The sequence below is a fragment of the Geotrypetes seraphini genome, chromosome 8 (genome assembly GCF_902459505.1).
Source record: "Geotrypetes seraphini chromosome 8, aGeoSer1.1, whole genome shotgun sequence".
In the NCBI taxonomy this organism is placed as follows: Eukaryota; Metazoa; Chordata; class Amphibia; order Gymnophiona; family Dermophiidae; genus Geotrypetes; species Geotrypetes seraphini.
Genome location: NC_047091.1, coordinates 123701731 through 123726090, shown reverse-complemented (window position 1 = coordinate 123726090; position 24360 = coordinate 123701731). Strand labels below are relative to the sequence as shown.

The 24360-nt window shown below is 42.2% G+C and overlaps 1 protein-coding gene across 2 annotated transcripts; it reads left to right on the top strand.

The window, feature by feature from the left end:
• Nucleotides 1-265: 265 nt before the first annotated feature.
• On the top strand, nucleotides 266-24115 carry TMEM259 (transmembrane protein 259). Of its 2 annotated transcripts, XM_033955656.1 has the most exons (11): nucleotides 266-676; nucleotides 8811-9065; nucleotides 11789-11957; nucleotides 14469-14579; nucleotides 15334-15456; nucleotides 15618-15718; nucleotides 15808-15865; nucleotides 16371-16454; nucleotides 19016-19148; nucleotides 21168-21267; nucleotides 21830-24115. In XM_033955656.1, the coding sequence occupies exons 1-11, from the start codon at nucleotides 479-481 to the stop codon at nucleotides 22832-22834; spliced, it is 2337 nt and encodes a 778-aa protein (XP_033811547.1). In that variant the 5' UTR covers nucleotides 266-478; the 3' UTR covers nucleotides 22835-24115. The 2 variants fall into 2 exon arrangements, with proteins under 2 accessions (XP_033811547.1, XP_033811548.1); XM_033955657.1 differs by lacking the exons at nucleotides 21168-21267; nucleotides 21830-24115 and having other exon boundaries at nucleotides 19016-19152.
• The last annotated feature ends 245 nt before the right edge of the window (nucleotides 24116-24360 follow it).

Sequence of the window (24360 nt, the reverse complement as noted above, 5' to 3'; positions counted from 1 at the left end):
GATATCCCATCGGTATTTATAACCCAAAATAATCATTTCTTTTAGGTTATAGTGATGAAGTCTTATGATAAACATAGTTTTGTTAAATAACCCGCAACATCGACTATACATAAGATAGAACCAAGTGACAGTTTATTCCATAAACTTATACATGTCTTACTTTTTTCCTTTAATATTAACCTACAGTATGTTTCTTCAGTTTCCGCTTCGCTGTATGCAAAATAGGTGTAATCGTCAAAACGCCTGCGCCGAATCCTCCAAGAGCGGCGCGACTCAATCCCAGAGTTCTCCGAGCGGCGCTCGTCTTGGCCGAGTCATGACTCGTTGTTGGGGCCTGGTCTTCTGAAGCGGAAGCGGAAGCGAAAGAGGAGCCGGGGTCCCGCGGGGGAGGAGGGGTTGTGCACCGAGTAGAGGCTCGAGAGTGTCAGCAGTGTGAGTGCGCGGTATCCCCGGGGCTCTTTCTGTTACACCGTTCAGGATGTCGGAGAATCAGGGGCCTGCCAGTCCTCCGCCGAACAATGGAAATCGTGTACGAAACCCGGTGCTGAACCCGAACCCACTGATTAACGTGCGGGATCGGCTCTTCCACGCGCTTTTCTTCAAGATGGCTGTGACTTACGCGCGCCTGTTCCCCGCCTCCTTCCGCAGACTGTTCGAGTTCTTCGTTCTGCTGAAGGTAAGGGAGCCTCAGCCCGTCCCCCTCCCCTCCAGCCTAAAAGCATCTAGGAGAAAAGGTCTGCTTTTAGAGTAGTGCAGACGACCCCAAGTTTCCTTGGAGCTGAAGAAAATACAACCCGCTAAATCTCTGCCCTGGACCCAGTGTGGTTAACACCGGCCTTGGGATGCAGATAAACAAATATCTGGCGTGATTATTCATTGTGGTTATCCTAAGAATGAAACCCTCTGGGTCTCACTCACCTTTCCCAATCTGTCCTTTATATGTTTTCTTTCCTTACAGAAATGTCAAACTGATGTGCCAGGGTGTTCTTTCATTGCCTTGGGACTTGTTTTGTTTGCAGCTGATAGATTTGTGTAAATGGATTTCACTGTATAAGATTAACAGGGATCAAAGTGGGTAGTTTTCATGAACTTTGTTATGCTTTATGCTGAAAGTTCTATCATGGTCTCTCCCCTGGCTGTTGCCACCTTAGTTTGCTCTTCATGTGTTTAGGAAGAGCAGAGGATGGTTTCTATACAGTCTTTTCCCATGATTGAGGGCCTCTTCAGTCCAGCTCCCTAGGTGCTGTGCTGGGAGGGTGGGTTTCATATAGATCCAAATGTGGACTGCCCCAGAAGGGGTGCTGTGCTGGGAGGGTGGGTTTCATATACTGTAGAGAGTGGTAGAAAACTGGAATGCTCTTCCGGGGTCTGTCATAGGGGAAAACACCCTCCAGGGATTCAAGACAAAGTTAGACAAGTTCTCTTTTCTTCATACAAATTGTATTTCTGCCCCTCTCCATCTTGTATCGGTAAGTTTATGTTCGTCAGTGAGTTTGATTGTTTGTAACACTGTTTGTAGTTTGTTTTTAATGTATGTTTTTACTATACTCTGTTTTTATATTATGTAAAACCACTTAGAATTTTTAATAAGGCGGTATATCAAATTTCTAATAAATCTGAAATCTGATAATGAACAAGGATGTACGCTGGTAGGACTAGTCTCAAATATGGTGCTGGTTTTTGACCAGAGGGCCGCTGTGTGTGCGGACTGCTGGGCATGATGGACACTGGTTTGACCCAGCAGTAATTCTTATGTTCTTATGGTCCAAATGTGGACTGCCCCAGAAGGGTTAACACATCACAATATGTGAAGGGTTTGGTTTACCTCCTTGTGGGTTTCTGCAGTTAACTTCATTCGCCATCATTGCCCAAGTAGGTGTACAGAAAATATTAGTATCTTGGTATTGGACACTGAGCAGACATTATGTTCAAATCAGTCTCCAGCAAAAAAAGTAAATATCTTAACTTAGTGGTATCCGCAGAGCTGGCTACTTTGGTACCACAAGTTGGAAGCAGCGCATGGAGGAATCTCTAGCAAAGAACATCCAGAAGGGAGATAAATCATTCTTCAGGTATATCAGTGACAGAAGTAAAAACTCAGGGGGAATAGTACGTCTAAGGAAACCAGACGGAGACTATGTGGAAAAGGACTCAGAAAAAGCCCAACTGTTAAATGAATACTTCTGCTCTGTCTTCACCCAAGAAGTGCCGGGGCATGGACCTCAGCTACAGACGAGGACTGACTCAATAGACCCATTTAGCGATTTCAAATTCACGCCCAACAGTGTCTACGAGGAGCTGTCAAAGCTCAAGGTTTACAAGGCAATGGGACTGGACAACCTGCACCCCAGGGTGCTCAGGGAGTTAAGTGATGTCTTGGCGGAGCCGCTGTCAGCGCTCTTCAACCTCTCCCTTAGTTCAGGTAGCGTCCCGTTGGACTGGAAGAAGGCTAACGTCATTCCACTCCACAAGAAAGGCTCCAAGATAGAAGCGGCAAACTACAGACCAGTGAGTCTCACATCAATAGTGAGCAAACTAATGGAAACTCTTATCAAACACCAATTAGATACGATCCTGAATGAAGAGAACCTACGGGATCCCCGTCAACATGGATTTACTAAGGGGAGATCCTGCCAATCCAAACTGATCAGCTTCTTTGACTGGGTGACCGGGAAGTTAGATGTTGGAGAGTCCCTGGACATCGTATACCTGGACTTTAGTAAGGCATTCGATAGCGTACCTCATCGCAGGTTGCTAAGCAAGATGAGTTCCATAGGATTGGGCGACACATTGACGAAGTGGGTTGGGAACTGGCTTGGAGGTAGGGTTCAAAGGGTGATGGTGAACGGCACCCCCTCTGCAATGGCGGAGGTGATCAGCGGAGTGCCCCAGGGCTCTGTCTTGGGCCCAATACTATTCAATATCTTTATAAGAGACTTGGCAGAAGAGCTCCGAGGTAAGATAACATTATTTGCCGATGACGCCAAACTAAGCAATGTAGTGGGCAAAAGTACAATAGAAAAAAATTCAATGCCCGACAATATGATGCATGATCTACTCTTACTAGAAACCTGGTCTAAGACATAGCAGCTCAGCTTCAATGCCAAAAAATGCAAAGTTATGCACCTGGGTACCCAAAATCCATGCAGGACTTATACCCTTAATGGCGAGATCCTAACAAGAACGGTAGCAGAACGGGATTTAGGGGTGATCGTCAGTGAGGATATGAAGGCTGCCAATCAAGTGGAGCAAGCTTCTTCCAAGGCAAGACAAATCATAGGTTGCATACGCAGGGGTTTCGTCAGCCGTAAGCCTGAAGTCATTATGCCTCTCTATAGATCCATGGTGAGACCCCACCTGGAATACTGTGTGCAATTCTGGAGGCCGAATTACCGTAAGGATGTGCTGAGGCTGGAGTCGGTCCAGAGAATGGCCACCCGGATGGTCTCGGGACTGAAGGATTTCCCGTACGAAGAACGGTTAGATAAATTATAACTATACTCGCTCGAGGAGCGCAGAGAGAGGGGAGACATGATCGAGACGTTCAAGTATCTCACGGGCCGCATCGATGCAGAGGAGGATATCTTCTTTTTCAAGGGTCCCACGGCAACAAGAGGACATCCGTGGAAAATCAGAGGCGGGAAACTGCATGGTGACACCAAGAAATTCTTTTTCACCGAAAGGGTGGTTGATCGCTGGAATGGTCTTCCACTTCAGGTGATTGAGGCCAGCAGCGTGCCTGATTTTAAGGCCAAATGGGATCGACACGTGGGATCTATTCGCAAAGTAAAGGCAGGGGAGGGTCATTAGGGTGGGCAGACTGGATGGGCCGTGGCCCTTATCTGCCGTCAATTTCTATGTGTCTATGTTTAATCTGGTGGATTTTCAAACCATTTCTAAACAGTGACAACCTAGACTTTTGTCTATTGATCCTTTTAAAACTTTTTCATGCTGTTAGTGTTTTGATCTTCCATCCATATTATCTAAAGTAAGGAATACATCTGATCTGGTTCTCTAAGATGGTATAAGAACATATCAAAAGACTAGCCTTACTGTGTCAGACCAGTGGTCCATCTAGCCCAGTATCCCGTCTTCACGGAGGCCAATCCAAGTCACAAGTACCTGGCAAAAACCCAAATAATAGCAGCATTCCATACTACCGATCCAGGGCAAGCAGTGGCTTCTCCATGTTTGTCTCAACAGCAGACTATGGACTTTTCCTCTAGGAACTTGTCCAAACCTTTTTTAAAATTAGCTACATTAACTGCTCTTATCATATCATCTGGCAATGCGTTCCAGAGCTTAACTATTCTCTCAGTGAAAGTTTTTTTCCTCCTATTAGTTTTAAAAGTATTACTCTCTAACTTTGAGTGTCCCCTAGTCTTTGTAATTCTTGATACAGTAAAAAATTGATCCACTTGTATCCATTCTACACTAAGGGCTCCTTTTACAAAGGCCTTAACGCGTGGAATAGCACGTGCTAGCCGCTGTCGCCTCCTCTTGAGCAGGCAGTAGTTTTTCAGCTAGCACGTGCTAATCCAGTGCGTGCGCTAAAAACGCTAGCGCACCTTTGTAAAAGGAGCCCTAAGGGTTTTGTAGATTTCAATTATATCTCCTCCTCAGCTGTCTCTTTTCCAAAATGAAGAGCACTAGCCTCTTTAGTCTTTCCTCATATGAGAGGCGTTCCATCCCCTTTATTATCTTGGTTGCTGTTCTTTGAACCTTTTCTAGTGCCACTATATACCCAGGTGAGGTCACACCATTGAGCAATACAGAAGCATTATAACATACCTAGTCTTATTTTCCATCCCTTTATTAATAATTCCTAGCATTTTGTTTGCTTTCTTGGTTGTCACCCACTTGGGCGGAAGGTTTCAGCATATTGTCTGTGATGGCACCCAGATCTTTTTCTTGGGCGCCGACCCCCAAGGTGGACCCTAGCATCCGGTAACTATGATTTGTATTATGTTTCCCAATGTGCATCACTTTGCATTTGTCCACATTAAATTTCATCTGCCATTTCAATGCCCCGTCTTCCAATTTCCTAAGATCTTCCTACAGTTTTTCACAGTCCGCATGCATTTTAACAACTTTGAACAGTTTAGTGTCATCTGCACATTTAATCACTTCACTCTTAGTTCCATTTTCCAGATCATTTATAAATAAGTTAAATAGCACCGGTCCAAGTTTAGTGTTTTTAAACATTATCCACACTGAATGCAAACTTAACCTTTGCAACCCCTCTGTGTAATGAGTGTCTTAAAATCTTAATTTTTCATGACTCCCTTTATTAAAGTTTAGATGTAATTGCAGTTAGTTTTATTTATTGTCCTCCTCTAGTACCAGTTTCATTTGATCATGCTATGATCACTTTTGGCAAGTGGTCCCATCACTATTACAGCTTGCACCAGATTTTGTATTGCACTGAAGACTAGAATTAGATTAATTCTACCTCCTCACTTTTTCCAGGACTAGCTGCTCTTTGACGTGATCATTTAGGATAGGGGCTCAATCCTAGAATTAAGCAGTAGATTTTTGCCAAGTCCATCTTATTGATTTATGAACTTTTCTTACAAGAGCTTGTCCAAACCTTTATTAAATACTGCTAAGCTAAAGGCTTATACCAGGGGTGCCCAACGCGTCGATCGTGATCGACCAGTAGCTCAGGAAGGCAACTCGAGTCGATCGCACTCATGTTGCCGTCCTGATCTACGGCCGATCAGCCTTCCTCTCCAGTGTTCTCCCTAGGGCCTTTTAGCTGGGCGGTCCGCCCAGCTGTCATCTGCCGCTGCTGAACATTAAAAAAAACCGGCTTGGAGATTTCAGCCCCTAGCGAACTTATGCTCCGAGCTCTAACGTGTGCGTGCCGGCTTCTCTTCTCTTCCCTCCGAAACCGGAAGTTATGTCCGGGGGGGGGGAGAAGGGAAGCCGGCACGCACATGTTGAGAGCCCTGAAGCAAGCGTTCGCTACGGACTAATGCGGGAGACAGGTTAGTGAAGCATTTGTTCTTCTTCCTGCCGGGTCCTGCCTACTTTCTGTTTCCGCGAAGGCAGGACCCGGCAGCATTTCCCCCAATAGGTTGATCACGATCTTGGGCTGATCAGCCTTTCTCTTCCCGACGGTAGAATTGACGTCGGGGAGAGGAATGCTGGTTGGCCGAAGCAGGGAGAGCTTGGGGCCTGTTATTGGTGGTGTTTGGGTCCTGGTCCCCGATGGTAATGGCAGTGGCAGTGGCTTGGGGGAGGGCAGGGAGAAAGAAAGAAAAAGGGCAGGCAGGGATACAGAATGAAAGAAGAGAAACAGAAAAAAATGAAAGGGAGGCAGAGAGAAAGAAAGGGCAGGGAAGAGGAAGGTAAAGTTGGGGGGAAGGAATGAGGTCTGGAGGAGAGGAAGCATACAGGCTAAAAGAAGGGAAGAAAGATTGTATGCACAGTCAGAAGAAGAAAGTGCAACCAGAGACTCATGAAATCACCAGACAAGGTAGGGAAAATGATTTTATTTTAAATTTAGTGATCAAAATGTGTCTGAATTTATATCTGCTGTCTATATTTTACACTAAGGTCCCCTTTTACTAAACCGCAATAGAGGTTTTTAGCGCAGGTAGCCTATGAGTGTCGAGAGCAGCGCTGGGCATTCAGCGCAGCTCCCTGCGTTAAAAACTGCTATCGTGGTTTAGTAAAAAGGGAGGGGGTATATTTGTCTATTTTTGTATGGTTGTTACTGAGGTGATAGTGCTTAGAGTCATCTGCTTTGACCTCTTTGAAAAACCCTGGAATAGGAATGATGATTAACATTTTCTATGCATACAGTGTGCTTTGTGTTTTTTTTTAATTTTATTGTTGGTAGATCATTTTGACTTGGTCATTTAAAAAGTAGCTCGCAAGCCCAAAAAGTGTGGGCACCCCTGGCTTATACCATATTCTCTGGCATTGAATTCCAGCACTTAATTATATGTTGAATGAAGACATATTTTATCTTGATTTGTTTTAAATGAAAGAGTAAACATATAAGAAATTCAAGTGATGTATTTAATTTTAAATGTTTTATTATTTGTACACTTGTTGTAAGATTAAAAAATGAATAAAGAATTAAAAAAACAAACAAACCATATAATTCATGTCTAGTAGATAGATACTACTTCTGCCTCTTAAGAGATAGAGGTACTGGCAATATCCATTTTTGTCTTCAAAGTCCAGTAGCACTGGTACATCTAGCAGTACTGTAGATTCAATAGTAATAGCAGTGAGTTTTTTATGAGAATAAGAGGGAGATATCTGAAAGACTTCTCGTTCTAGCAGAGGACAAAACGATATGGGGTTAATGGTAAGGTTTGTATCTGAGGAATGCTTGTTATCAAAGGGCATGGTCCTCTCCACTGCACATATATGCATAAAGGATCCATGTACTAGAATCAATGTTTCTCAAGTCAGTCCTGGAGTACCCCCTTTCCAGAAATGATAAATAGTAGTAATAGTTAAGTTTTCAGGATATCCACATTGAATATGCATGAAGGAGATATGCTTATGAGGCAGAGTGTGTAAACCAATTTCACGTATATTTATTATGGATATCCTGAAAACCTGACTGTCAAGGGGATACTTTAGGGCAGGGGTGTCCAACCCTTTGGCTTTGCTGGGCCGCATTGGCCAAAAAAAATGTTTATGGGGCCGTGCAAATGCTGCATCAAGACAGAGGAAGGAGACAGCAAAACAGTAAACACCCAGGGGTAGCAGAGGAAAACACTGCATCGCCCTTGACCGGGGTCGCACAAAATACTTCACTGGGCCGCATGTGGCCCTCGGGCCACAGGTTGTGCACCCCTGCTTTAGGGCCAACTTGGGAAACACTGTACCAGATACCAGTGCTTCTGGCTTGATGAACTGTTGAAGATGGACCATTATTTTTAAAGATTTCTTGGCTGTGGTGGTGGTGTACTACCAAACATTTTAGAACATTAATTATTGAACTCAGGGAAACCTTTTGAAAAGTCATTGATTCTAGAGATTGTATTGAGGCTGAGAGCAAAGCTTGAGGAACTTAGATAGCAGCATTAGACTATTGTCCTTTGCTTCTCTTTACTAATGTTTTGAACAAGAAGATATAAAAGTAGTAACAGCACTTGTGGTTTGTTTTTTATTAATTCTTTATTCATTTTCTAATCTTACAAGTGTACAAATAATAAAACATTTAAAATTAAATACATCACTTGAATTTCTTTTTAGTATAACATCAAATAAATAAATTTATTTCCTTCCCACCCACCCTTTCCTTTAGCATTCAATCAAAAATATACAAATATAAATATTCTTTACTATTGATTAAACCTATAGTAAAACTTTAATTCACCCTCCTCCCCCCATTTGCAAATATGCTTTCAATAGAAAATGGTGCCTACTCATTACATCGTAAATCGTCAATGGCTCCCAGATCTTTTTAAATTTATAAACAGAACTTGTGAAGGTAAAGCACAGTGGACAGGCATGACTGCCATGATACATACAGCCTGATTATAAATGCATTAAAAGCAGTGATTCAAAATGTCTTTATAATCCAACTGTTTATTATGTTTAAAAAACACTAAAATGTTAATTTTTGTAAATGTTAGCTCTCCATTTTCTGTCATATCTCAACCTAATATTTGTCTGTTTGAGGAATAGATTGCAGAAAATTCTTCCTCTCCATCTCGGATATGAAATGTTTGATTTTGAAGATTGTTTGAGAGCTGAGCACATAGATAACTCAAGACATTCTTGAGTGACAGTGCTTTGATACTGCTGACTTTCTTCTCTCCCTCCCTGCCCTGATACAGGCCCTCTTTGTACTCTCTATCTTGGCCTACATCCACATTGCTTTCTCTCGCTCTCCAATCAACTGTTTGGAACATGTTCGGGACAGATGGCCCCGAGACGGCATTCTGCGGGTAGAAATCCAGCACAACTCCAGCCGAGCCCCCATCTTCCTGCAGTTTTATGAGTCTGAGAACTTCCCAGGAATGGTGAAAGAGGAGGATGAAGAAGATGAGGAAGAGATGAGCGTGGATATGTTTGACAACAGCTCAATTAAGGTATATTCCCAAAGCAGTCAAGAAATGTAGGTGATAATGCCTCTATGCAGGGCTTTGCTGAAACTTCTTCTAGATTGTGGTGTCGTTCTGGCCATGCCTGCAAAAGTATATAGGTAGTCCAGAAAGCACTAACTGGAATGATGCAGGATCTCCATCAAGCACCATATGAGCTGAGAATTGAGAACTTAAATATGTCTACTTTAAAGAAGAGGCAGCATGAGGTGCAAGATAGAGACCTTGGAATGCCTTAAAGATATAAGTAATGCACAAGAAATGAACCTTTTCAGATGAAAAAAAAATCCTCTAGAACAAGGGGTTATATTTGAGGAGCACCACCTGGAAATATTTTTGCATGGATAGAATGCTTTGTGCACGGAGTGGCCTTCCAAGGGATGTGGTGGAGACAGGACAGTTCAAGAAAGCCTTAAGCTTGAGGCAAAGGACTCATTTATAGTGGACAGTGTAAGCACACTGAGATAAGCAAGGGTTTGATATCAGCAATTTATCAACAATTGCTGGACTTCACAAAGTGGGACATGAGTCATAGAAGGGAATGGGAGGAGGAATTGGTGAAGGAGTATGATGAGAGGCAATGGATATAAATGGAAGAAGCTCTTCTAGGGCTTCATTGACTCTGCACCTAAAGAAAAATTTGCAAGTGCTTGCATCAAATCCTAGCAAGACTGAAATATGTTTCTGGGGTATAACAGGTAGATGCTGGAGGATGTATGCTGAGAGGTGGGTCCTGGGTTAGGTTTGGTAGAATTGTTGTAAGATCAGAGTGTTTTTGAGGATGGTTCATTTCCAGTTACAATACGTTTATGTTTATTTAAATCTTTATATATTGCATTATACAGTCAAAAAAGGATCAAAGCGGTTTACAATATAATTCAATCAAAATTATGAAAAGATCTTCATTTGAAAAGAAAAGGAAAAGAAGAAAAAATTAACTTTTCTAATACATAATATTACATAACAATCTAAATTAATAAAAGAAAATAAAAAATTAATTAATTAATGAAAATATAAGAATATATAAATGCAGATTGAAGTCCCAAATTCACATCCCGTCAGTTTAAAATATGTAATAGGGGTGGATCTATCCTGGAATCAGAGGATTTTTCTTTTTATGCTTAGGGGAGGAGAGGACACCAAAATGCAAAGGAGGTTGACTAGACATTTTTTGAATATTGCTAAATTTGTGGTGGCAGCTTCTTGGAAGGAAGTAAGAGCTCCAAAGTGACCCAATGGCTTTTTAGATTGTGGTTATTTAAGTACAAAAACACCACTTTGAAAGGCTAAGGGTCTCTATCTAACAAAAGAAAAAGCCTTGGGTCTTTTGGTTGAGCCCTAATGCTCATACCACCTCTGCCCACATCATCAGCAAAAAACTTCCATTAGAAGTGACTTTATGCCACAAAAGTCCTCTTGTTGGGACTAAGATTATTAACTGTTACAAAAAACTGTGTTTAAAGGATTATTATTTTAAAACTGTGTTTAAAGGATTATTATTTTAAAGCAGTCCTTCATATAGCCAACGTTTCATGAAGTCAAGCCGCTTCCTCAGGGTTTGTGGACTTCCAATATGCATACACAGTTCTGTGGGAATAATTCAGAATAATATATAATGTATCATTTTTGCTGTTTACATCTACTATTAAACCCTAAAGTTTTTTAAATATTACTCACTGAACATTTGTCTCACGATCTCTTCAGCGTCCTGCTGCAACTGTGATGTCTCAGCTGTTTGTAAGAGAAAATAGCCAATCCCTCTCCGCCACGTCAGCTCCAGGGAAGGTGCTAGGCCTTTCTCATTGGTTGTCTAGTTCAGCCATTGCAGTTCTGGATTTGCTCTCTAAGTTTAATATTTTTATTGATATTTGAAAAACATTGAATTAAACAGTCAACAAATAACATTCAGGAGGAGTCATCATAATCAGAATTGACAATCAGGTAGTTCATTGGTCAAAAAAACTCCACTTTTAAGTATACCACTCTACTGCAGTCTTCAAAAAAATTGCCAGAATGTATCTTTAAACATCATTCACAGCTTATAACCGTAATGGTTGAAAAAAGCAAAGTCCAGCTGTATTCTTTATCTTGCATTCACAAAAAAGCCCAACAGAGACCCTGTTTTGCCTCCAGCGTTATCAGAGACTGCAACATTAATTTTCTATCAGCAGTCTTTGCCAAATACAAAATCCTTTAGTAAAGGTAAATAATTTTGTGTTTGGCAGAGACTGCTGATGGAGGTGAAACAGGGCCGCTGTTGGGCTTTTTTGTGAATGCAAGATAAAGAATACAGCTGGACTTTGCTTTTTTTCAACCATTATGGTTGTAAGCTGTGAATGATATGGGATTGTATCTATGAAAACTGTGCTTAAAGACAGGCAGGTTTTTTGAAGACTACAATAGAGTGGTGTGTAGTTTTTTTGACCAATGACTGGATAAGTTCCTTTATAAAAAATATATATATTTAGTCTCAAGAAGTTGGGACTTGTTGGAGCAAGATATCTGAGGTCTTTTTCTCCACTCTTTGTAACTAGCATAGTCTCTATTGATATAATTGCTAATGTGCATAGCCTGTTTTCTGGTTATACTCTATATATTTTTTGGCTTTGCTAGTAAGAAAATATAGTTTATTCCTCTTTATAACTTTTAATGAGACACTATTGCCATTTGCAACAACTCGCATACTCACTCCATTCATTCTTGTTTAACAGTTTGAGCTGGACATTGAGCCCAAAGTCTTCTTAAAACCTTCCCTGGTAAGCAGCACTGAAACCGTCACTCAGAATGAAAGCCAGGAACTCTCCTTTAGTGAGGCAACTGCTAAAGGTGTGCAACCACTAAGCGAGACTGTTTCTGAGTTTGAAATGCTGGCCAAAGCAGGTAAAACCTCTCCCACTCTGGTGCTTTTTCTGTCTGTGGCTGCATTCCCTCCGTCCCCTGCTGTTTTCACCCTTTCTCAATGTCCCTGTCCCTCTGCCATGCTATAAGATCAGAGTAAGTTGCAAACAAATGGCTATTCATGTAGGGCACCCTCTTTGTAAAGCTTGTTAGCAAAAGGCATTGTGCTTGGAGTTCTGGGGCTCCCAGTAGCAGTGGTGTGGCATAAACTGGCTTTAGCTGATGTCCCAGTGATGTAGTTTTTGAGCTCATGTCAGAAAGAACAGGTCTTTATTGGGCTATGATGCCTTGAGCCTTCATTCACAAGTACTTGGTGTTTCCCCCTTTAATATTTTCCTCCTATTTCAGCCCAGCCATTGGAGTGGACTGTCTCTCCAGTCTTCTCCTTGGATTTGCCTATCACTGGACTGCTTCTTAACCGTTACCATGTCTGCTGCTGCCTTGGTGTGATGCAATATACTAGAAGTGTGGCATAGGCTCTGATCCTGTCATATTGCTGCTGTGAGGTGTTGCTTTTCTCTTAGACTCAATGCATTTCCATCCAGCTTTGCTAATACTTAAATTTAAAATTTTTTCACTTTATTCTCTGCAGATGAGACCCCCTCCCTAATGCATTCACCCTATATGTCTCTCTATTCTATCCATTCTCTGTGATTCTCCCCTTGAACCTTCTGTGTCTAACTGTACGTCAGTCTTTGTTAAAAAAAATTGTACTGCCCTGATTTTTAAACTATGTACGCCGCTTAGAAATTTAATAAGTGAGTTAACAAATTTTAATAAACTTGAAACTTGATAATGGAGTCGTTATACACAACCTTCTCATAGGCTGATGCAGTAAGCTTAGCGCACAGTTCCCTAACACACATGTAAACTAAAGTGTTTGTGCTCAAATGCAGCAGCCAAATTATATGTGAATTGCAGGCAAACTGATTGAGCACGGCAGTCGCCTTGGAAATGTATATATAGATGTGCGCTTGCGGCAGAATCAATAGTTTGTGTACAACTGTATTTGCACTTGGAGTTCCAAATGTGTATGTTATGCAGAGAATACGTGCTATACTACCATAGCATTTGTTCGGACCACTTTGGGTGATAATTGTTTAAGTTTTATGCAGAGAATACGCTCATAATAGTAATAGATCAGATTACAGAAGGGTGGGAGGGTGGCAATTATGAGTGTATGCTGAACAGAGATAATAATAATTTTAATCATATATGCCACCATACCGAAAAAGTTCTAGGCGGTTCACAACAAGGTGAGCTAATACATGGGATACAGATAAAATACAAATTAGAATAATGGACTTAAAAACAGATAAAGACAGAAAGCATTTACAATATAATGCGGAAAATACCGGCATGGCAGGGAAAGAAGTAATACATAGAACAGATAAAATACATCAAGTTGAATATAAGGAACTTGATTGAAAAAATGAAGCAGAATGCATTAAGAGATGGATTGTTATGCACAGAATAGCATTCCAGATATGTAAATGGTATTTAAATCTTAGTCAAGCATTTTACCCTTTGTTTCATAGCCGTGACACTTCCCCCTTAAACTTGCATTGTGCAATCACCTCAACTCTTCATTCCCCCCCTGCTGTTTTTTTCATTTTCGACTTTTCTACGAGGCAGGAAATAAGTGTGGGTCCTTCATGCTTGCACAAATGAAATGTGCATGAAACTCTCATTAATGCTAGCTGCAGAACGAGCTAATGTATTACTCCTCCACAGGGTTGTGCACTCAGCCTTCAGCTCTTTAATGTATTTCTTTGCATCTGCTTTATCACTGGATTTTATATGTGCAGCATCCTTTGAACAGAGAATTTTTGTGTGTGCATTTGTATATGCTAGACTTACATAGAAAATTGCGCACAGGTAGAACCTACATTAAGCTCTGTGCCAAGTCTCCTACACCTTGATACATCGGCCCCTCACTGCTTCCCATTTTGCTCTTTCCCTCTTACCTTGTTGTTGCTACTACTATTAATTATTTTTATAGCACTACTAGATGTACACAGCGCTGTACAAGTCACAAAGAAGAAAACAGTCCCTGTTCGAAAGAGCTTACAATCTAAACAGCCAAGACAGACAAGCAGGATGTCATGGATACAGTTAAGGGGAACAGTTAATCAGCTGGCTGGGTTGGAGGGCAGAGGAATAGGGTTAAGGATTGAAGGCTATATCCAAAAAGTGGGGGTTCAGTCTGTTTTTAAACTACTTATCACTTATATAGCGCTGAAAGGCGTATGCAGTGCTGTACATTACATTACAAGGGAAGGGGCTTGACAGACAAACTCAGGTAATTTATTCCCTGGGGTATGCCAACAGCTAATGGGGTAGCAGCAGAAGAGGACCCACCAACACATACACTAAATTGTTCTGCCACAGTGAGCATGATCCTGAGTACAAGTGCAGGATCCAGCATACACTTTCCACAGCCTGCCCTGCCATCAGTGGTGATAACACACGTTTTGTTCTTTTTTCTTGCAGTGTGGCCGCAGGAGGAGTACATTGTGGAGTATTCACTGGAGTATGGCTTTTTGCGCTTGTCCCAGAGCACACGCCAGCGGCTCAACATCCCAGTCATGGTGGTGACTCTGGGTGAGTTTATCTGCAGCTCTTCCACCCCTCCAGTATTCTGCTTCTGTTGGATGCAAGGGTCTTTTCTTTTGCAGCTTTGTGCTGTGTTCTTGTATTTAAGGTAAACTTACTATTGGACTTTTCAAGGCTGGGAAAATGTAGGGCTTCTAGGATACACAAAACTGATGTAACATTTATTGAGGTTTACATATTTAACTAAATATATCCAAATCCCTGTTATATTTAGGGCTTCTGATTTTAAATGATGAACATCAGTAAAACACTCCCAGTGCACAACATTAAAATAGGTGTTTATTGCTAAGCACTGGAAAACATCCACTTTCCCTAGTGCTCTCCTGCCTCTCCTCAATCATTTTTTTGTGCTGTCACACCCTAATTGACACAAACATATTTGATTTCACTGGAAAAAGTATCCAGCAAAAGTACATGTACCGCAAAAACACTGCAACAGACCTTTTTGTACCCATAAAGCCTTTGACTACCTGGGAAAATACAAGTTATAAATGCCTAAGAATGGAAGGTTAACTTATATTTAAGCTTCTGATGAACTCTGCAAGAATGTGCTGGGGCCTCAGTCCTAGACTTTCTTTTGTTAACCAACTCCTCTTTGAATACAGGATTTTTTTTGGGGGGGGGTCCTGTGATTCTGTGCTTTACTGAAGCCATTGTTGTGCTTGCCTTTGGTTCCTGGGCATTCCAAAAATATTATCTGAGCACAGCCTGAGGGGCCTGTGTGTTGTGTTTTGTTTGGCAGATCCTACGCGAGACCTTTGCTTTGGAGACCGTTTTAGCCGTCTACTCCTGGATGAGTTTCTAGGTTATGATGATATCCTCATGTCCAGTGTGAAAGCCCTGGCAGAAAACGAGGAGAACAAAGGTATGGCATGTGGGGGGATTGAATCATCTGAACCTAGCAACCTTCTGAGGTATCTCACTTCGGTATCCCTTCAGCTGGTGTCTGCTTTTTCTAAACAGATGCTGGGAGATGGTTTGTGGATGACGTGTAATCATGCCTCATTACATATTGCTTTCTTACAGGATTCCTGCGGAATGTGGTGTCTGGAGAGCACTACCGTTTTGTCAGCATGTGGATGGCTCGCACATCCTACTTGTCAGCCTTTGTTATTATGGTCATATTTGTAAGTGGACATGGCTGTGGTTGGTGATGTGGGTTCTTTGTGTGGGGCTCCTACCTATCCACATCTGTGTTTCTGTTTTACCTTTTCAGACCTTGTCTGTTTCGATGTTGCTGCGTTATTCCCACCATCAGATATTTGTCTTCATTGGTAAGTTACTAGGGCATGTCTCTGTCCAAAATGCTATTGTATTGGGGATCTGATATCCATTCTGATTCTGGAAGAAAATGGATTTGTTGCAGGGTTGAGAAAATTATCCACAACTGGTTGTCTTTTTTGGTGGTTTTTGGACCACATAAGCCCAAGTCCTGAAGCGAGGAACTCCTGCACAGTTTCATCTGTCAGTGTAGAGTGAAGGAGTAGTAGGCTGGGAATGGGGGAGCCAGGGATCAAATTCAGATGCTCCTTGTGACATTGAGTAAGTCACTATGCCTTCCATTGCTTTAGGTATAAGTGGGGAAGTACCTTAAAGTAACTTGTCTTGAGTTACCAATGAAAAGGCCCAAGCTAAATATAAAATCAAATTCTCCTAGCTGATGCTGCTGAGGATTCAGCCATTAGTAAACCCATGTGCTGTGGGACAGTGTCTTAAGGGGTCCTAGCTACTGATTTGAATGAGTTTGTCATTGTGCAGCTGCCCCTCTGTTTCTTGCAGTGGATCTGTTACAGATGCTGGAACTGAACATGACCATTGCCTTCCCTGCTGCTCCGTTGCTTACCGTCATCCTGGCTCTTGTTGGTAAGTTTCCCTCTGTCTATGTGTACCCTAGAAGAGATTTCAGAGAAGGGCTAGGCTTCTTTGACCTCCTACTGTTCTGGCAACCTTAAGCGACTTAATCAGCTGTCAGCATTGTAGGAAGGCCACTCTGAAATGCTTTCTTAATGGAAGACATCTCTGTACCTTGTCCTGCAATTTGCTTTTTCAGTTCACCCTAAACATACACTGAGTTTTGTCTGCTTGTCCTGGAGATCTTCCCTTTCTTTGGGATTGTGGTGTTCTAAAAGAAACATAGGCTATATGGTCTTTATCTGCCTTTGTTTTTCTATCTAGTCTGTATATCTATGTCATCTACTATCCCCTTCTCTCCTTTACAGATCCATTGTACTTACCCAATCTTTCTTAAATTCAGATACTTTTTTTTTTTCCACCACTTCCACAGGGAGGCCATTCCAGGCATTTAATACCCTTTTTATGAAAAAGCATTTTCTGAGATTACTTCTTAGTCTATCCCCTTTACATAAGAACATAAGAATTACCATACTGGGACAAACTGAAGGTCCATCAAGCCCAGTACCCTGTTTCTAGTAGTGGCCAACCCAGGTCACAAGTAAAAGATCCCAAGAACTAAAACAGATTTTATGCTGCCAATCCTAGGAATAAGCAGATTTCCCCAAACCATCTTAATAACAACGTATAGACTTTTGTTTTAAGAAATAGCCTTTTTTTTTTAAACCCTGTTTTAGCTTTCATCACATTCTCTGGCAATGAATTCTAGAATTTTTAGTTGAGTGAAGAAATATTTTCTCTGGTTTGTTTTAAATCTACACCTCCTCATTCCAGAGCTTCCTTTCAATTGAAAAGACTCGCCCCATGCACATTTATGCCATGTGGGTATGTAAACGTCTCTTTCCTGTGCAAACAGCATTCAATTTCTTACGGATGGGTTAAGCACCTCAGCTCATGAGTTGCTTGCAGAAGACATCAATCATTTTCTTCTCTCCGCCCTTTGTTGTAGTTCTCCCTCTCCTCAGTCTTAACTTCTGCAAGTGAGTTGAGAAGATGTCTTTTCATCTGCTCTGCACTAGATTTTTTTATTTTCGGTATTTAATCCAATATTTTTTCAATGCTTCCCTGTGCTGGGAGGTTCCCCGTAGTCCTGGGACAGCTCTGCTTGGGAGAAGAACCAGATGTTGGAGTCTGTAACCAGGAAGGCCACACTTTTTTAAAAAAAGAGCACCTGCCTGATTGGCCTGGGAGCTCGGGGCTAGGTCCTCTGGGAGCAGTGCTTGCCCCTGTAGAGTCGGGAGCTGAGCACGGGAGGCTTGGCAGAGGTTGGTTGCATGTTCCTCCTCCCCCCCCCCTGAAGAATCGTGTGGGAGCTTGAGGGGTCAAGGGTTTCAGATTTTTGGAACCTGTATAAAAGGCAGCCTGAAGTGACAAGCCGTCGGTGCTATCCTTGCTTGTCTGAGGGGCATCATTACTTCCTTTTTCCTACTGGTCATTCATTTCCCTATGCTCCCAAGCATCTTTCTAGCTTTTTCCATCACCTTTTCAACCTGTTTGGTCACTTTAAGATCATCACATACTATCACACCCAAGTGCTGCTCCTCTTTCATGGACAAAAGTTTTTCACCCCCTAAATTGTACTGTTCCCTTGGGTTTTTGCAGCCCAAATGCACGACTCTGCATTTCTTAGCATTAAAGTTTAGCTGCCAAATTCTGAATCATTCTTCAAGCTTCACCAGTGCTTTCTCATGTTATCCACGCCTATTATAGATTTTGGTATCATATGTAAAGAGGCAAACCTTACCAGACAGCCGTTCAGCTATATCACTTACTAAAATGTTAAAAAGAACAAGCCCAAGAACTGTTGTTTACTACTATCCTCTGTTACCTTCCACTCAACCAGTTACTAACACAGTGTGTAAAATGAACTGCTAACAGTAGGGGTGTAAAGCTTTCCAAAAAATTTGAATTGAAGAAATAAAAAAAAAGATAAGACAAGGAAAATTAAAATGTAATAAATACCTGACAAGCTCAAAAACATGTGCAAGCTCAGCACTTTCACCCCCTCTACTTGACTTGATGAGGGTTTGAACCCAACCCAAATCCTTGGTCCCTTCAGCTCACTCAAGTTTTTCTTAGCCCCAACCTCTTCTCCGCCCCTTGCTCCTTCCCCCCTGCCGTGTGTAAAGACCCCTTCCCTCTTTAATTTTCCCAGCTGAAGCAGCATCACAGACTTGCTGCCTGCGTCGGTTTGGCTCTCCCTCTGACGTCACATCCTAGGCACAGGATCCGGAAGTGCTAGGAAGTGACGTCGGAGAGAGCAGGCACTGACACGGGCAGCAAGTTCGTGATACTGCTCACGCTGGAAAAATTAAAGAGGTACGAGAGAAGAGGTGCACGCATGTGGCAGGGGGGTCTGGAAAGAGCGGGGGTTGGTGAGGAGGACGGGTACCTGGGACAGACCACTTCCCCTCCTCACCTACTGCGCCACTGTCTCTCTGCTTTGTAACTGAAATCCAAATGCTCTGTGAACAGAGCAGTTGCTGAATGCCATGCTGATCTTTTTCTGGCAGGTATGGAAGCCATCATGTCTGAATTCTTTAATGATACCACCACAGCCTTTTACATCATCCTTATTGTGTGGTTGGCAGACCAGTATGATGCCATCTGTTGTCATACCAGTACCAGCAAAAGACACTGGCTGAGGTAAGTGCTTTCTATGTTACCAAGAGTACTGGGTGGGGGGCAGCTACTAAAATCCAGACTGGAGCTCACAGCGCCAGATGTGGTCCTGATGTGCCTGACTACAGGTGAAGGTGACGATTGTCTGTGTGCCTTATGTATTGGAGTACACTGGTTACCATTTGAATCCAGAGTTCTGTTTAAATTCTCATGCATCTGTTACAAATCAGTATTTGGTATGTCACCGAGTTATCTTTACCCCCACTTCAACTTGAGTCATAACAACAAGAGCTCCCGCAGAATACATCTGTTTGCCTTTCCCTCATTAAAATTATGTCACTTTAAAAGGTTCTTTGAAAAAACCTTTTCTTTTCAGGCGGCTAAACTAAATTCATGGCTTGCCCAAATTGTGCTTGATGCCTCCTCTTATCTTGACTTCAGAAAGCTGATCAAAACTCAGTTATTCTCATTGCTGTACCAAATAATATAGTGTCATATGAGAGTCCTACATGGTTTTCTAATAATTTATTAATTTGGGGCCAAATTAGTTTCCAAAAAGCATTTGCACAGGGACAAAAAAAAATTAAATGATCTAACGTCCCAACTTCTATTCTACAATGCCAGCATCTAGCTTTAAAATCAGGCACACTGCTGGCCTCAATCACCTGTATCGATGGAATGGTCTTCCGATACAGGTGATTGAGGCCAGCAGTGTGCCTGATTTTAAAGCTAAATGGGATCGAAAGGTGGGATCTCTTCGCAAAGGGAGGTAGGGGAGGGTCATTGGTGTGGGCAGACTTGATGGGCCTTGGCCCTTATCTGCCGTCACTTTCTATGTTTCTATTGGATCTAGTGCTATCTATCTTTTGTAAACGCGTAGGGGTCCATAAAACTCGATGTAACAAAAACATCCAAATTTGACTCATAGATGCTGACCTTGTAGACCTTAATCTCCAGGACCAAAATCGTGGCCATTGAGACGCAGAAATTGTCTGTCCAATCTCAATACTCCAAATATCCCTAAGTCCAGTTTTCTTTATTTTATTTAAAAATCCATATAACAATTTATACCATTTTGCGGCTTGGTGACATGCAACAAATTACTCAAAATTGGAAGGATTATACTAAATTAAATTATACATTTTGGTGGAACTCAGTTTGTCATATATATAAAATGGAAAAGGTGTTAGCGTTGCAACAAGGGAATCTTCATAATTTAAAAAAAATTTGGGAACCATTGACTAATTATTCTAATGATCAGATTTCTTAGCACATGGGTAGTAGATATATAGGGGTGGGATGGGGAATGTATATCATATGGAAATAGGAATATTGACAAAAGGGGGGGATTTATTCTATATTATAAGAGGATTTGTTTGTAAATACAAGTACCATATGATAATTGATTATAATATGATTAATTCACTTGTTGTAAGAATTTAAAAATGAATAAATAAAATATTTAAAAAAAACAAAAAAACTCAGTTATTCCACAGACTGAATTTCTTAATATATTTTATTACTATCTTTTTACTACTATTTTCCTCATTATTCGATCCTTTAAAATTGTTGTATCCCCCACATTTGGCCTGTAAGTTCCTCCTTTTCCTTTCCTCATATCATGTGCATTTAATATGTTAACTTCAATGACTGCACTGTTTGTAATTTGATTAATCTGATGTGAACCGCCTAGAACTCCCTGGGTATGGCGGTATACAAAAAATAAAATTATTATTATTAATGGTTAATGCACCAGCCTGAAAACCAGGAGAGCCAGGTTCAAGTCCCACTGCAGCTCCTTGAGATTCGGGGCAAGTCACTTAGCCCTCCATTACCCTAGATACAAAAAAAGTACCTGTATATAATATGTTTCCAGGTTCAGCATAGGCACCTGGATAATAGACAATATATGTTCCTCTTTTGGTTCCACTCAGATTAGGCTTTGTGAGGAGCAGTATGTATTATGTAATATGTCTCTCTCGGATTAGGCTTGGTAAGGGGCAGGGTGCACCATGTAACATGTCCCTTTTTTCCTTTTGCCAGGTTCTTCTATTTATATCACTTTGCTTTTTATGCCTATCACTATCGGTTCAATGGGCAGTACAGCAGCCTAGCTCTGGTCACCTCCTGGCTCTTTGTACAGGTATGCAGCTCCCTACTTCTAACTGGATCCTCTTTATGACTTTTCCACTTTCTTAAACAGGAAGATTAAGAAAGTGATGTATTGTGTAGAGGAAGAGTACTACATTTGCCCAAGGGAGAAGGATGGGAGATAGGAGTGGTATACTCGGACACTGTGTGAAAGAACTACTACTACTAGGCCTTTTTGGATTTGAACACTACGAGGGACGGAGCATGACGTATTGATTCAGGCAACCTTTTCCAGGCATATAGCACCGCAAGAAAGAAGGGACGGAGGCTGGAGTTGGCAGTAGAAGAGAAGGGTACAGATAAGAGGGGCTTGCCCAATGAGCAGAGATCATGGGGGGAGATGAGTGAGGAGAGATATCAGGGGGCTTCATAGCGAATGTACTTGTAAGTCAGCAAGAGGAGTTTAAACTGTATTCGGAAATGAGAAAGAAGCCAAACACAGGAGCTTGAAAGTTTGCTCTGGGCAGGCCTAGACAGGTGGGGGTGGGGGGCATACCGGGGGCTTTGGCATGTCTTAGTTGCAGAATAATGTCCTCCTTTTCTCTCTCTTTCAGCATTCAATGATTTATTTTTTCCATCACTATGAGCTTCCAGCTATTCTGCAGCAGATACGCATTCAGGAAATGCTACTGCAAAACCAGCAAGCAGGGCAAGGGAACCAGAGCACGCTGCAGGATAGTCTGAATAATAACAGCCCCACTGCTACCACAGTAGCTCCACCTGCAAATCCAACCACTGACCTCAACAGTCCACAGGAGCAGGCTCCTACAACAAGTCTGGCAACTGACCTAAATTGGGTGGCTGAGACCGCAGCTATCATCACAGAGTCATCTTTCTTGTCTCATCTGAGCACCTCCCTGCGGGGTGCAACTGCTTCTGGTGCCGTGGGAATCTCTGAGGCAGCAACAGCTGATGGGGCCCCGGGAAGCTCTGAGGCAGCAACAGCTGATGGGGCCCCAGGAAGCTCTGAGGCAGCAACAGCTGATGGGGCCCCAGGAAGCTCTATGGCAGCAATGGCCATAGCTGACGGGGCCCAAGTAGACTCTGCAGGAGCAATGGCAACAGCTGATGGGGCTTTGGGAAGCTCTGCGGGAGCAACGGCAACAACTGACAGGGCTTTGGGAAGCTCTGTGGCAGTAACAGCAACACTTGACGGACCGCTGGGAAGCTCTGCAGCTCCAGTAGTAATGGTCAGTGAGGCCTTAAGTGCTGCAGAGGACTCTGGACCTTTGGAGAACCTTGGAGATATAGTCTGTTTGGGGTTAAGCAGTGAATGCTGTGCTGCTGTTGAGGTCATGTCTGCCACGGCTGCTACAGTTTTGCAAACAAGCAGCCCCCAGACCCATAAGGAACCACAGGACAGCATGGATTGTACCATCACAGATCAGACTGAATCCAGCACTGACACTGCTGGGAAGGATTGTGCTTCAAGCAGAAAGCTGCTCCAGGAGTCACGGAGCAGTGGCCATAGTCCTGATACTGGGGAGAGATGTCCCCATCCCTGCCAAAGAGCTGGGGACAGTATGGCCTCCTGTGCAGAACTTGGCAGCTCTTGCTGAGTCTGTGCTTCCAAGGACATAGCCAGTTCTCTAATTTTTCACTTTGTATTCTTTTTTTTTAATTTGCTCAGAATGAAAAGCTCATTTAATTCAGAAGCTCAAATTGGTAACTGGCAGGAGAGGCAAGGGGACTCAGTAGTGGTGGGCTTGCTTTCTTTTTGTGACTGTTGGCACCAAAATGAATGTTTCTATCCCTCTGAGCAGCTGCCTTCTGCAGGGATTTAGCAATTGGGGACCGTCTTGTATCTTGTAAACTTTAGTTTGGTCTTGTAGACAAAAGCAAAAATGAGATGAGATGAGATGAGACGTGCTGATTTGTGCAGGAGCCTGGAATACTTTCGAGACAGCATTCCAGACTTAACACAGCTCAGCCTCTGCTTGGGCAGCAGCTCTGCTGTTGCTCTATTGGTGGGGGAAACGAGACCTTGTGGCACCTCTGCTGTAAGCATTAAGAAATGAAAGTGTGTACTGCGCTCGAGTTACATCTAGGCTTCATTTCTGGAAGTACCATGTACATTGGGCAGAAGAAACTGTGACTAGCCAATGCCTCTCCTGCAGCGCCTTTGTGGAGGATCTTGGCCTTCACAATTATTAATCCAAAATGAATTTGGGTAGCCCCTCTCAGAGACAGCATTTTGGGGGGGGGAGTTCTATCATTGTTCTCTGCTGACTTATTCTAATCTTAACTTGTAATGTTTAATGTGTGTAATGCTCAGGTTTTTTGGTGCTTCTTTTAAATGCTGGGACACGTTGGTTGTCTCTCTGTCAGCTCTTCCCCCTTCTAAACAATCTCTTTGCAAAAACCAGCTTAGATAATAAGGCCCAGAGAACTGCAACTGAGGAAGGAGCAGTTTATGCTTCAATGAGCTTATGAAAAAAGGAAGAACACAAGTGTTTATAAACCCTTTGCTTTTGTGTGAGGGGTAGCCGTCCTGCCCAGTGGGCTCGGGGTAGAGCACCAAATGTACCAAAATATGGTAGGAAAGAACCTTAAAAAGAATTATACCACAGAATAAGCTTATAGCCCTGGATCACAGCAGACTCCTAGTATCAGGAGAGGAGTTGGGTAGAAGTGGAAAAAAACAGCTATCTAGGTTCCCTCCCTTTTCTCAAAAATGCAGCACTGCTCTTAGATAGAGGCAGAGAGTAGTGGGAATCTTTGTAGGGTTTTACGATAAGGAAATGAGAAATAGATGATGTGAAAACTATTTCTTTTCATATAATTTACTTGTAATGTACAAAATGTGTTTGTATATATGATAATAAATATATCTGACTATTTGGTTATAGCTTCATTTATTCAGTAGGGACCACACTACTGATATACAAACTGGCTTCTTTTGTGGCTAATGGAGATTAAGGAATAGTTTCTGTACAGGTTTGTAGGTAGGTGAGGAACAAGATTCATTTGTGGATTTTTTTTGTTGTTGACTTTTCAATCCTGGGTAAATGCTTGTGGGGCATTTGACACAATACTTTGCTCTGGTTCCTTTGGGCTTTTGGCTCAGTTGGCATGAGCTTTAACT

Excerpts from the sequence above, each read along its gene's own strand:
- TMEM259 (XM_033955656.1), top strand. The coding sequence starts at position 479 with ATGTCGGAGAATCAGGGGCCTGCCAGTCCTCCGCCGAACAATGGAAAT. Across the intron at positions 9,066-11,788 it reads TTGACAACAGCTCAATTAAG|TTTGAGCTGGACATTGAGCC; the intron begins GTATATTCCCAA and ends CTTGTTTAACAG. Across the intron at positions 15,457-15,617 it reads AGAAAACGAGGAGAACAAAG|GATTCCTGCGGAATGTGGTG; the intron begins GTATGGCATGTG and ends GCTTTCTTACAG.